This window comes from Poromitra crassiceps, assembly GCF_964638095.1.
Source record: "Poromitra crassiceps genome assembly, chromosome: 26".
Classification (NCBI taxonomy): domain Eukaryota; kingdom Metazoa; phylum Chordata; class Actinopteri; order Beryciformes; family Melamphaidae; genus Poromitra; species Poromitra crassiceps.
Genome location: NC_139640.1, coordinates 77,924 through 92,524, shown reverse-complemented (window position 1 = coordinate 92,524; position 14,601 = coordinate 77,924). Strand labels below are relative to the sequence as shown.

General features: G+C 44.2%; 1 protein-coding gene across 2 annotated transcripts in view; it reads right to left on the bottom strand.

Annotated features, from left to right (window-relative positions):
• Window positions 1–4,291: 4,291 nt before the first annotated feature.
• atp1a3b (ATPase Na+/K+ transporting subunit alpha 3b) overlaps window positions 4,292–14,601 on the bottom strand; it is a 49,611-nt gene continuing 39,301 nt past the window's right edge. For both annotated transcript variants that reach the window (XM_083661318.1, XM_083661319.1), the window contains exons 15-23: window positions 14,066–14,216; window positions 12,581–12,749; window positions 11,504–11,658; window positions 10,399–10,522; window positions 7,052–7,197; window positions 6,789–6,919; window positions 5,777–5,878; window positions 5,574–5,665; window positions 4,292–5,431 (exon numbers count right to left, since the gene is read on the bottom strand). In XM_083661318.1, the coding sequence (XP_083517444.1) occupies window positions 5,403–5,431; window positions 5,574–5,665; window positions 5,777–5,878; window positions 6,789–6,919; window positions 7,052–7,197; window positions 10,399–10,522; window positions 11,504–11,658; window positions 12,581–12,749; window positions 14,066–14,216 (1,099 nt within the window). In that variant the 3' untranslated portion in view covers window positions 4,292–5,402. The remainder of the gene's footprint in view (window positions 5,432–5,573; window positions 5,666–5,776; window positions 5,879–6,788; window positions 6,920–7,051; window positions 7,198–10,398; window positions 10,523–11,503; window positions 11,659–12,580; window positions 12,750–14,065; window positions 14,217–14,601) is intronic.

Below are 14,601 nucleotides of genomic sequence, written 5' to 3'. Positions count from 1 at the left end.
GCTCTTCATTGAGTCCATCTGGATGTAGTGTCTTTATATAGAAAATCCATTTAACATTCAGATTTCAAAAGTTTCAGATCAATGTCACCGCCTCCTCGATGTGTTTTACAGATTTGCTGAATAACACGGAATGAGAGTGTCGATACAGGATGATCGGCTTCATGAAGATGTCTAGCAATGGAAGATGTATTGTCATCACAGGAGCTCACCCATGACATCTGCTGTGATGTCATGGGTGATGTCATGGGTGAGGTCATCATTAAGACCTTCAAGAAAGGGGAGGCGGCTGAGCGATATGCGCTTCAAACTTCCATATGAACTCCTTTAGTGTGTGTGTGTGTGTGTGTGTGTGTGTGTGTGTGTGTGTGTGCCATATGCGATGGCAGAGGATTCAGTCAACCGTTTCCTGCAGCAGTCTGGCTCACCCAGGAGCCAAGACAACAAGCCAGCCACAGTCTGGCTCACCCAGGAGCAGCAGTCTGGCTCACCACCCAGGAGCCAAGACAACAAGCCAGCCACAGTGACACCGTGAGCCCTGTTCTGCATGACTTACCCATGTCTGTCGCTGAATCAGAAATTGGTGGAATATTTCTCAAAGACTTTGTTGACCAATCAGCAACTGGTAAATCATTTTGAGTCAGCAGCTTTGGAGGACAGCAAGGACAGTGAAACATTGTCTGCTGCCGGCACCACGTCTGAGTCAACACAGTGATGTCACAGAGAGAGAGAGTAAATGTTGAACAGCTGGTCACATGTCTGCTTGCGAGGCTGCTAACGCACGCACACTGCACGCAGAGGTGGGATATCACTCCGCCAGATATCCCACTGACTGAGAAGACAGTGGCAGAAGAAAAGATCGGCTGTGTTTACTGAACTTTGTGAGGAGTCCGGGCTCTGCCAAGCTGCTGGAGGCCACCACCATGGTCTGATCTGGCCTAGCTTCGAAAAGGAAGTTGGATTCTTCTGCTAGAGTGAAAAAAGCACTTGTGGAAGTGGTTTCCTGCAAAGGCAGAGAAACTGTGGCCGCAGTAAAGAGGGGAGAGAACGTGTGCCGAGCCCCTGCTTCCTAAGAAGAAGGATGATATCTTCAGGTTCTTCTCAGGGGAGGAGGCCATAAGATGCACAGAGAGCTCCGCATCTCCACAGAAGAGGAATGGCATCATTAGATTCTTCTCATCTGTGGGCAGATGCTTCATCCCGCAAACGCAGCGAGTGAAACCCCCCCAACCCCACACACTCCGACACACACACACACACACGCACTCACACACACACACACACACACACACACACACACACACACACACACACACACCACACACACGCATACACACACACACACACACACACACACACACACACACACACACACACACACACACACATTCACACACACATTCACACACACACACACACACACACACACACACACACACACACACACACACCGTCTTCCCTCAGCATTATGTGCATCAATGACATCTTTGCACTTTGGGGTGGCTGTAGCTCAGGAGGTAGAGTGGGTCGTCCACTAATCGCTTTGGATAAAAGAGGTCGGTGGTTCGATTCCCGCCTCCTCCAGTCTGCATGTCGAAGTGTCCTTGCCTCCTTGGGCAAGACACTGAACCCCAAATTGCTCCTGATGGTGTGCCAGCACCCTGCGTGGTGACCTGCCGCCATCGGTGTGTGAATGGGTGAATGTACCTACTGACTGTAAAGTGCTATATAAATGCAGGCCATTTATTTTACCATTTGTATTTTCTGTATTTGTATACTTTATTATCTCCATGGTGGAAATGTATTAGTTTTCACTTGTGTCTTTTAATTTCCTTTGCTCTCACAGGACTGAGTTGAGAAACATTGTATTCATGATAACGTCTCTGCTAACTCTCTTCTCTGCTCTGTTTCACCTCTAATTGATTCAAGTACGTCTGTGTGCCTTTCAATACGAACTCCACTTGACACTTGTGTTTGTGCGCGCATGGCGGCAGGAGATGGAGTGAACTCAGTGGTCCCCTACTAGCACTCCGTTTTTCTTTACTTTTCTCATTATTCTGTGGGCCCCGTCTCAATACCCAGTGGAACAGACAGCAGGTCCAACCTCTCCTCTCTGTCCCTCACACACACACACACACACACACACCAAATACTGCAGTGCTGCTCACCAACCCCCCTCGTGTCCCCCCACGGCCCCCCTCTCTCCACGTGACCCCTGTGACCTGTGCTCTTTTGACAGCACAGGCAAGAGGACCCCGTGCTCAGGTTGCCATGGCGATGACCTTGGAGGGGCCCCCCGTCTCACACACACACACACACACACACACACTCGTCCACAGACACAGTCGCTTACACACTGCGGCAAAGGCGAGCGATCGATATTCTATTATACAGAGGGTGGCAAAGAGAGAGAGAGAGGAGAGTCGCACTGCAGTCTGCTCACTGCAGAGACACAGGGGAAATTAGAGAGAGGGTGGGAGTGTGTGTGTGTGTGTTTGTCAGAGGGTGGGAGTGTGTGTGTGTGTGTGTGTTTGTCAGACACAGAAAGTGTGTGTGCTGCACGTGTGTGTTTGAAACCGTGTTTGTGTGTGTGTGTGTGTGTCTGTGCACGAGAGGGAGAGTGTGCATTTGTCTTTGGATAATAATAACGGTGGAGTTGTGCCAGGAGGAAGTTTTATTTTCCCCCACGCAAAAGGGACACATGTCCTAAGTTTTCACAGGTTATTTGCAAGGTGACCCCCTTATTAGAGTAACCGATCCTTAACCGCTCTCGTTATAGAATATGATGTGATTTCTGTTCATCTGTGCAGCGCTAGGCGGGCAATAAGGGCTTAATTGATTAAAATAGATGACAACTTTGGGAGAGAGACGCAACGCAATTATCGTTTATTCCCTGGAGATGAAAGATATGAAGAGTTGCGGTCTATTTACAGCGATATAACATTTATTTATTTATTGACATTAAGTCCCATTTATTTTAAAAAGGACATTACTACTGCCAGTCACTTTTTCTTGCTTTTTGTGTTCCTGATCACATCACTGTACTGCTGTTTTCTGAATAGCTCAAAGTCCTATCCTGGTTTCAGCAGACTGTCCTGTCCACAGTGTCCCATGTTGAAGCGTGTCTGTGTCAATGCTAGACGAGGCTAATGCATTAACTTAGTGGTTTGGTGCATTACACTGGGCTGCTGCCAACTCCTCCTCCTATGGCAGTTTATCATTGTGCAGTTGCAGTGTGAGTGCATACACACTCACAACACTAGGTGGCGCACGATCCTCATATTCCTACCTTTTCATTTCTAACTGTACCAGGTGGAACCTGTAGTCATTGTGAAATCAACAATTTTTCCTCACAGGCAAGTGCATTTTATGAATGTGTATATTAATTAAGAAGTAAGTTTTCAGAAGATTTTGAGAGGGTATGGGACCCTCTGATATCATTTCTAGCTCGTTGATGTGAATTGTTTTTTATTTTATTTTTATTTTAATATTTTATTTTTTTGTCTGTTTTGTTTTGTTTTATTTATTATTGTTTTGCTTAGTTTAGTTTTGTCTTCTTAATATAATTATGTAGTATGTGAATTTGATTACTATTGTCTGTCTGTATGTGTAATATATGTGGGGAGAAAAATGTGAAACTGAATAAAAATAAAAATATTGTTTTCTTTCATATTACATTTATTGTGATGAAGGGACATTGATATATTATACTAAAGAATGTGATATATAAAACTTAAGAGTAAGTGTAGTTCCACTTTTTGAGTCAAGGACAGAGACATAAAGACACGCAGACAGATCTAGGTTGTATTAAATGTTCTAGATGTTTTATTGGTGTTGGTTTCATTTATTTCACACACATGTTCTACTAGTTGTGTCACCGTTCTTCTTCAATCTCAACCCTACAGCCATCTGAGTTAGACCCAGCCTGAGACCACTGACCCTTCACTGGTCTCCAACACATACATTCACACAGAATGCAAGACCTGGGCCTGGACCTAGCCTTTAGACCAGGGCCTGGACTGAACCAGATCCAGAAACATGGTCGTCACCACTCACCACTTCACAGCACACTGCACCACATCATACCCAGCACACCTGTGGTGCTCGGAACCTGAAAGCCTCGGTTTGCTGTCTCACGTCTCAAACACAAACACAACCTAAAACCCTGCTTTTGCTTTGAGATTTTTTATTATGGCCTTCTGAAAAAACCAGCAAAAAGTAATTGAAACCAAACAAAAAAAAAAACGCAAAGAGCGAGACACCTCTCGCTCTTTTTTTTCCTATCTCACCAATATTTGTTGACGTTCTTTTTCATGAATGCCTCTCTTGAGCAGTTTTATTTTTCAATGTGTGTTGTTTTTTTTATTGTTTAAATTTAAATTCAGTATAGAATTATATAGTTTTTCCTAGAACACACAGAAAGATTGAGTTGTATTTTCCCAACTGGAGGAGGGGGTGTACTGTAGTTATTAACAAGGACAATGGTTTCACACAAACAGTGCACACAAACAGAGACAAACGGGGCAGGAGGGGAGGGGAGGGAGGGGTGTGAGAGACCGAGGTGGGGGGGGGGGGGGGGTTGGACAGACGCCATGGGGTGTGCTTTGTTATGCCTAAATGAGGAAAAGCAGCTCTCACGTACCCCCCCTCCCATCAGAGAAATTAAAAAAAGTAAATCATTGGAAAAAAGCCCCTACCCCATATATTAAAAAAACACACAACAACACTGTGGCCGCTGAAAACGGAAGAATGGACGCAACGAGAAACGACGGAGAAGAAGAAGATGACCACTCCTCCTGGTCCCCCAGAGGAAGGAGGAGACGGAGGCGAGAGGAGGTGGTGGTGGTCGGTGGTGGTGTGGGTGGTGGTGTGTCGGCGGTGGTGGTGGGATCTCGCTTTGGTGGATCTGTATAATCTGTGTGTGATTGGAGAGGGCGAGCAAAGGGTTGAAACGAGGGCAGAATGGAGGTATAGAGAAAGAGAGAGGGGGAGCGGGGGGCGGAGGAGAAGGGGGAGGAGCTGGATGGGCCCGTTTTTGCAGAGCGTAGACACTCCCTTTGCATCTTAGCTCATTCAAATCTACATACACAATATGCAGCTGCCGTTGGGTAGATATATTGGTTTATGCACACAGCAGTTGAGAGAACACATGCAAAGAGTATCATAGGAGATGGGGAGGACGGGGGGCGGTTGGGGGGGCGGTGTAGAAAGTTGTAAAGGTGCGTTTGCTGTTTTTAATCTTTGGGGCAGTTGTGATGAAAATTGCTTCAAAGCGGTTGTTGTCTTTAAGGGGGCGGGGCATCTGGGGGGGGGGGTGCGTCTTTGCAGGGATGGAGTGACGGGGGGGGGGGGGGGTTTAAGTGAAAGACAGGGTAGCAGGGTTGAGTAAAGATGCTCTCCATCGATCAATAGTATGTCTCCCTCTCCACCCAACCTGCAGGAGTCGATGAGAGAAAGAAAGAAAGAAACGGGGAGAAAGTTAATTAATTAATTAATTAAAGTTAATTCAATGAGTTTTTTTTCGAGTCACACTGTGATAGTTTTGCCGCATGACTGAGAGAGAAAGAGACACACACCTCCAGGGTTCCGGCGGATGAGGAGTTTTCGAAGTTCATCGTAAACAAAGATGAGAAAACTATAGGGGAATGCACAAAACCACCAGCTAGGCCTAGGAGCGAGAGAGGAGAGACAAAGATTAAATGTGAACAGATTAAGCGTGACGTGATGTTTTGATAATGGGAGCGACTCAGGAAGCGTGGTGTGTGGTATTAGCACTCACTTTAGTGGGAACATCCTGAGTGCCACGTCCATGCCTGGGCAGTAGGACAGGAAGGCAGCCAGGGCCGTCTCTTCAAACAGGCCAAAGATCAAGATCTTGTTCCTGATTTGGGGGAAAAACACAGCAAACATTAAAAACAGGCAGGATGCAGACACAGAAATAGAGATACACTTTATGTTCTGGGCCTGGTTTTAGATCACTGGGCATCTCTCGCGCGGTCGATTCCTAAGGCTCGCCTTAGGGGCTGACTTGCTCTTATGACAACACCGATGACCACTGCGCGTCGCAGGCCCTCGCCTGCTCTATGACATCGCTGATTTATCACAATGCACAATTGTTCAAGTGACATCACTGATGACATCATCAGTGATTTATGACATCACCGATGACATCATCAAAGGGACAAAAATTGAAACAGAGAGAGAACAGAGATTGCCCACATGCTCCCCTTTATAATAAGGATATTATATTTATTTATAGGCTGAAACGAGAAATGAAAAACTGACAATTATTGGCACAAAGGTAATCTATCCTAATGTTAAGATGGAGGTTATGGAAACCCAGCAATCAAGAGGACATTTTATACAAATATACAAGTCCACTAAGTACACACATACTCTAGTGTACACACTGGAGACTAGTATACACTAGGGATGTCACAATATATCGTCCCACAATATATCGCGATATCAAAACGTGACAATATGTATCGTTGAGATGAAATCTCATATCGCGAGAAGAAGAAGCTGAACATGGTGGCACTGATCTGCATGTGATTGCATGCTCGCTCTCCTTTTCATTGCTTTGTTTGAGCAGACGAGGGACGTTACAGACACGGAGGATGAAAATGGTGAAATGACTCAAATTAGCGTGGAGGATGCCCCCTCGACTTACAAATCGATCGCAAAAAAATATTGTTAGAATATCGTATCGTATCGTTATCGTGAGCCCAATATCGTGTATCGTATCGTATCGTGACACCCCTAGTATACACTCCAGCTGTTTGACTCACCTCATGCCCTGCTGGAAGACAGAGTTACGCCTGGTCTTGCAGATGATCAGATCAGCCCACTGCACCACCACAATACTGACGAAGAAGGCTGTGTGGCAGGTGAACTCCACGATCTTCCTCTGCTCGTATGTCTGAGGGCAGGTAGAGGAGACGACAGGTGAGAGGGAGAGGAGAAGACACAGGTGGAAACACCTGGAAACACACACTACACACACTACACACACACACACACACACTACATACACTACACACACTACACATACCCATTGCTGCCCGTAGCTGTCTTCCAGGTCGTTACAAGCGCGGCTATCCCAGTCGAGCCTGATGCCTACGAGTATCGAGGGCAGGAAACCGTTTTCCGCCAGGATGACAAAGTAGGCAAAGAAGCCTGCTACAGCCTGGATCATACCTACGGACAAACGCAAAGACAGAGCGATGAAGATACACATTTCAATAATCCCGGGTTTCCCCCCAAAACATTGCACCTAGTTGCAAAGATAATGTTGGTTTGTTGTTTAATTTCTAAGCAATAATTGTTTATTGTTTATTGTTTATTGTTTATTGTTTATTATGGATCCCCATTAGTCTGATTATTCAGACTATTCTTCCTGGGGTCCCTGCAACATACAGAAAATACAAAAGGATATAATGCAGTATTACACTGCACACAACAAAACAGTGAACAATGTTCACATTAAAAGCACAAGATTGTGTTCAAATGAAATACAAATAAAGTAAGATCAACTAAATAATAAACGTCAACGTAGTCATACAAGGGCATACTGCCCTAATAATGCACACATTTTCACACACATTTTCATGGATGATGCACACATTTTCATGGAGAATGCAAACATTTTCCATGAACATGAATATTCAATCGAGCAAGAGACTTGGAAAGGAATAGAAAAAACAAAAACACTGCACTCAGACACAACTAAATACAATATCTTTGCGAGGGAATGCTTCCTTTAGCTTCTTTTTAAAAGTATATTTATTGTTGATCCTGGTAAGATTTGTTGGTAGCCTATTCCAATGGGAAACAGCTCTATACATGACAGTTTTCTTAAGTGCGTTGATTCTTGGAAGAGGTAGAGTAAAGCGCAGGCCTGTGGCCTGTCTGGTGTCATAGCCATGTCTGTCATATTTGGAGATTAGTTGTGAAAACAAGCAATAAGTTTGACGCAAGATACAAATGTTTTTCAAATATATAATTAAAGTTTAAACTACACGCTAGTCTCTCCTCCACCCTCATCCAGTTCAGTCTTGCATGCATGCCCTCCACACTGCTTCTTACAGAGCAATGGAGAGCAAGACGTGCCGCTGTTTTGAGTGAGCTGTAGTTTTACAGTTTTTTGCTTTGAGGAAATCTGGTTCAGAGCCCGGCGAGAACGGCCGGTAGCAGACACGCCTACATTTATTATTAGAATTTTATTTGGTAGCGGCAATGCAATGTTTCATAGTTCCAATATAGAGCAAGACACTGATGTGCTGCAAAGAGAGTTTATACCTGTTGTTTATTTTACAATAATTTGTCCTACCCGGAAGTGGCCCGCTTGCTACTGTGAAGTCATCAGCACTGCAGGCTCTGTAACGTAGCCTCGGGAGTCGGGCTTATCGCTGGAGGAAAGACCTCTAGCCGCCGGGGCCGGATGAAACACGTCCTATTAACAGGTTATGTTTGTTTCTAAGTGATTCATATGTTTCTCCGCAAACGCGACAGCACCGGTCCTGCATGAGCGTCACTGCTCCCAGAAAGCAGGCCCGCCCACAACACTCATGATTGGCTCTCTGATGCAAGGCTTCCAACAGCACCACCTAACGTTATGAAAAGATTTAAATAGTAATATTCTCAGTCTTACAGTAGTGAAATGGATTAAGACTGAGAGCTAGACCAACTAGACCAACTGGGCAATAGTCCAGACGAGACAAGACTAAGGACTGAATCACGAGTTTAATTGTATCATCAGTCAGCAAATGTGCACTTCTCTTAATCATAGAAATACTGCTACTCATTTTAGACACTATATTATTGATGTGAGTAGACCAAGATAGAGTTTCGTCTATAGTCACTCCCAACAATTTTGCCTCTCTTACCTGTTCAACAGCAGTACCCCGCAGATAAAGAGACAGTATAGGCAGAGACTTTAAAGCATATCTAGAACCCAGCATAATACTCTTTGTTTTCAAAAGATTAAACTTAAGCTTGTTCTCCACTACCCAGTTAGAAACAAGCATTCATTCTTGCTGAAGCAGCCTATTAACTGACTCAAGGCTTTTGCACACCAAGTCCGTATTTTCGTCCGAAATTGACGCACGAAGAAATCATCATTGACACACCGAGTCCGACAATTACGTCCGTCATTTAAGTTTTCGGACGAGGTTCGATTTTCTGCGTTTTTCGCATCAGTCAATAGATTTTTGCGAGCTGGGACAGATGACGGATTAAAAAACACGCATACGAAAACAATCGGACTGTGTGTGCAAAGACCTTCAGTGTCACTCGCAGAGACAGCGCAAATACCTCGCTGCGCTGGGTTGCGCACCATAATCTGCGTGCAGCGCAGCACAGTGCAAAGTAAAATCCCTTTTGGATATGTCATTACGCACAGCCTTGCCACGCCAGGACATCAAATTATGCTGCTAAAATTGGGTATTAGCAGATAATTCAGTGAGGCAATCAACTATAACTCACTGAGAAACTTTTATCACATCGCAAAGAGGGAAATGAATTGAGAAAACCTGTTGGACAATGGATATAGGCTATTTACCTTCATAACCCGGGTCGTTGGCACCACAGACGATCTGTCAATAAGCTCTCTCTGTCCTCGCACGAGTGAGTACCCTTTATTACCCATGGAGAGAATTACAGCATATTGCATGCCTCGCGCAAACAGCCATTGCGAGACGGGAATCTGATTGGTTTTGATTGACGTAATGCCCAGCATTGCCTGGCCACACCCATGAATAATTCTGGTAGTTAAGACCGCCCAAATCCCGTTTGCTCAGGCATTTGGGGGCGCAGATGATTTTGGCACAGCTCTAATTTGCGCCTGCGACACGTGCCGTGAACATTTCCGCATCCCGGCCGAGAATTGCATCCCCAACATATTTCGGGGCTGTTTGACTTAGAAATCTGGGAGGTCACGTCTACCCACACAATTATATCACTTTTAAACAGTTACAATTCGGTATAAATCATTACAAGTAGCTCCCGTGAGGTGGGGATGCTTTTTTTTGCTGCCGGGCGGGGGTGCAAAACTCGGCAGAACACCTGGACAAATGCGCAAGGCGGACTGTTATCTCGCCTGCGTTAAGGCACGCGCAAACAGGTGCGCAAGCGCTAATAGGGGATATCGCCTGTCGGAAGATAGGGCCCTTGATTCTCTTATTGTGTTTTCTTTGCTAATGAAATAACTATTAGTAACTACTAGTCATTTGCAATGTCAAGTGGTTTAGTGACAAATGAACCAGTAATAATGAGGGATAAAGTAGATTTAAGCACAACATAGCTTTCATGCAATGCGGATGTAACTTTCATTTCACTTTGATTTGGAGCGAAGACCATTCACAGTGTGCTTCAGTTTGTCCGCGTCTTTAGTCCACCTACCGATTTGTCCGTAGGCAATGCTGATCAGCCTCTCATTCACCAGCTTGTCCCTAGCTGGGTTTCTGGGCTGACGCTTCATAATGTCGCTTTCAGCTGCTTCATAGGCCAGGGAGATGGCCGGCACCTAAGAGAAGAGGGAGAAATATGAACTTTAAATATTATATCAGTATTGTATGATGTGCCATATCATCAGCGTGAGCAGAATTCAGCGACGTAAGTGTGTGTAAGTGTGCAAGATACAAGATACAAGATGTTTATTGTCACACGGACGTACAAGTACACACGGTGAAATGCTTGAGCTGAGTTATGTTCCGTTACAAGTCATCATCGTCATCGTCATCAACATCGTCATCATCATTGTCATCAACATCGTCATCATTGTCATTCACATTATCATCGACATTATCATCATTGTTTCCTGTCGTACATTAACATCAGAACATTGTCATCGTTGTTGTCATCTGTTCCGGTGCTTTTCGGGTCTGTGCCGTATATTGCGGATGCCCATAAATAATCTTTATGTTAAAGGAACACTCCGCCCATTTTCAACCAGCTTTGTATCATTAGAACATCAGTAGTATATCAGAAAACTGTAAACTGTTTTGAAGTCTGTCATTTAATTTGACAGTTATTGAGTGTTAAAGTGTGGACCAGTGACATCACTGGTCCACACTAACTCAAATTAATAACTCATTAACTCAAATCAACTCTCAATAACTCTCAAACTATTCATCATTCATCTAGTTTGACCGTTATTGAGAGTTGATTTGAGTTAACGAGTTATTAATTTGAGTTAGTGTGGACCAGTGATGTCACCGGTCCACACTTTAACACGCAATAACTGTCAAATTAAATGACAGACTTCAAAACCGTTTACAGTTTGCTGATATACTACTGATGTTCTAATGATACAAAGCTGGTTGAAAATGGGCGGAGTGTTCCTTTAATTAGTAGTTACAAGTCTTTGTCTATATATTGCGGTTGGCCATAAATAAATCTGTACATGTTATCTTAGCGGCTGGTCATAATGGTGGGGTAGATGTGTTTATCGTTTAGGAGTCTGGTGGCTTGGGGGATGAAGCTAGTTTGATGGATGGAGACTCACCATGTCAGTTCCCAGGTCGATGCAGAGGATGGTGATGGTCCCCAGAGGCAGCGGGATGTTGATCATGATGAAGAACAGGAAGGGGGTGATCTCCGGGATGTTGCTGGTCAGGGTGTAGGCGATGGATTTCTTCAAGTTGTCGAAGATCAGGCGGCCTGCGGCGAGACAACAAGGTAGGTCACGGGCACAGCACGTGCAAAGTCCTACTCTACGTGCTGCCGGGAGCAGTTCCACGTGAATTCTCGGATCACATTTTCCGCATTAAGATCCCTTTGGTCAGGGAGGTCCATGCCTTGGTGGACGAAGGCACTTGCCATGAATTTGCAATGTGTCTCATGTTCTATCTTGCAAACTCATCTTTCGTTTATAGGTGAGGTACATTTGCACTTTATTTACGATGTCCTGTCTTTGTGCCCAGGTCTAGGTGAGGTATATTTGCACTTTATTTAGGATGTCCTGTCTTTGTGCCCGACCATGTATGTTTTCTCGTGCCGTTTTATGTTTTATGTTTTATGTCAATGGACCACAATGGAAACAAGCCTATGGCTTTATTGTGTTTTTATCCATTTGACCAGCACTTTAGACATTGTTGTACTATGATGCTTCTTTACTTGTTGTTAGGCATTGTGTATTACTGTGCAGTGATACACAATGCCTTCATGCTGTTTTGTGTGAAATAAATTTGAGTGGTATAAAAAAAAATCCGAAATGTGGGTGGCGACTTAATGAAAAATGTAATAATAATTAATTAATAATGAATTAAAATGTGGCTAGACCAGTTGAGAACCACTGTTCTACACTATAAGGCATTACCACTAACAATTTCTCATTTCCCATCCACCTCTTTCCGCCTTTATTTATTGTTCCTTATTCTCCCATCATAATCTCTTTATTGCTTTAACCCATTGATACCTGATGCAGCATTTGTGTGTGTATCCCTTTAAGACCCTTACATTTGTGTGTGTATCCCTTAAAGGGATACACACACAAATGAGGGATATACACGCAAATGCTGCATCAGGTATCAATGGGTTAATTTATTTCTGTCTCCCTGTTCTATGCTTTGCCTCTGCTCACCCTCTTCCACTCCGGTGACGATGGAGGCAAAGTTGTCGTCCAGCAAGATCATGTCGGCGGCCTGTTTGGACACATCGGAGCCGGAGATTCCCATGGCAACGCCGATGTCGGCCTTTTTCAGCGCAGGAGAGTCGTTCACCCCGTCCCCTGTCACAGCCACGATGGCACCCTGAGAGAGGCAATGAAGGATGGAGAGGAGAGGGCTCATATCAGTGGTGACGCATAGCATGAACACTTAGAAGCATATTTCATTTACGCAGGTTCTCTCGTTTTCAAGATAGTCTTGCTTATTGTAACAGTCGATGCCAAACCCAGAGATGAATAGTTCAGTGAAAAGTAAATTATTGATAGAAATCTCATAAAACTGGAACTCATACTGTATCTAATTGAATGCCTGTCTAACTGGGACTGGTAAATTGATGTAAATTCCCTGCACATTAATGCCTGTTTAACTTAGCCTGTAAATTTCATGTACATTCAATGTAAACTCTTATCTAACTCCGACTGTAAATTCATGTAAATCCACTGCCTATTTAACGTATATTTAACTCAGTCTGTAAATCTCATGTAAATCCAGCGTAAATTCATATTTATCATCCACAGAACACTTCACCACTCATGTACATATTGTATATATTGACTCGATTTGATTGCACTTGTAACCTTGCGATTGCCATTAGTTATGTTCCAGCTCAGTGGCCTTGTGGTTTGAGTGTCAGCCCTGAGACTTGGGAGGTTGTGAGTTCGATCCCCGGCCGAGTCATACCAAAGACTATAAAAATGGGACCCATTTGCCTCCCTGCTTGGCACTCAGCATCAAAGGGTTGGAATTGGGGGGTTAGATCACCATATGATTCCCGAGCGCAGCACTGCTGCCGCTTACCCCTCCCCCAGGGGATGGGTCAAATGCGGAAAACAAATTTCGCACACTCAGGTGTGTGACAATACCTTCACCTACTTCTTATCTCTGTATATTGATGTGACCGCTACGCTGCATACAGACACTAAGACAAATTCCTCGTATGTAACTTGCATACTGTGGCAATAAAAGTGATTCTGATTCTGATAAGAGTGGTGGTAGTGTGGTAGAAAACAGATCCTCATATAGTGCATATAAATATAAATTTTGTGCATAGATGCTGTATCACTAAATCAGTAGAGTATTGTGTCCACACTGCCCAGATTAGAGATCAAATTCCTATTTATGGCAAACATGCATGTGTAACCTGCATTGTGTTGACAGCACTGGCAGCGACCCATGGTGCGGGATTTGATCCGACAACCTCCTGCTTCCAACTGGCACGCGCTAACCACTATGCCGAGAGAGGTCAGCTGGTCTATGGGCCTTTATACTGGGGGATGAGTTTAACCATCCTACTTGGTAGCACTCGAGTCGTGACTCACACGTTCGTTCGCACGTTCGTCATTCGTTACACACGTATCCGCAAGACATTTCATATAAAAGCGTTCACAAAATGTCCCCACCTGTCTCTGGCAACCCTCTACGATGATGAGCTTCTGTTGTGGGGAAGTCCTGGCGAAGACAATCTCTGTGTGGTTCCTTAGGATGTCGTCCATCTGGTCCTGAGACAGTTCCTTCAGGTCAGTACCGTGGATCACACAGGCCTTGGCATCCCTGGACAGACAAACGGATTGAGTACGAGTACAGACATAATGAAATGTATCCTATGACGATACTCACAAAGGTTCTTACAAATTGTTGGCTCTGTGTGTGTGTGTGTGTGTGTGTGTGTGTGTGTGTGTTAGGGATCGCATGACTCCAGATTTTTATTAGTCTTGTTTACTGAGTTGATTTATATGATTTATGACTATTTAACGTCTATTTAACTCAGTCTGTAAATCTCATGTAAATCCAACGTAAATTCATATTTATCATCCACAGAACACTTCACCACTCATGTACAGTACATATATTGTATATTATAGACTCAATTTGATTCGATTTGATTGCACTTGCAACTTTGCGATTGTCTTTAGTTATCTTCCTACTTCTTATCTCT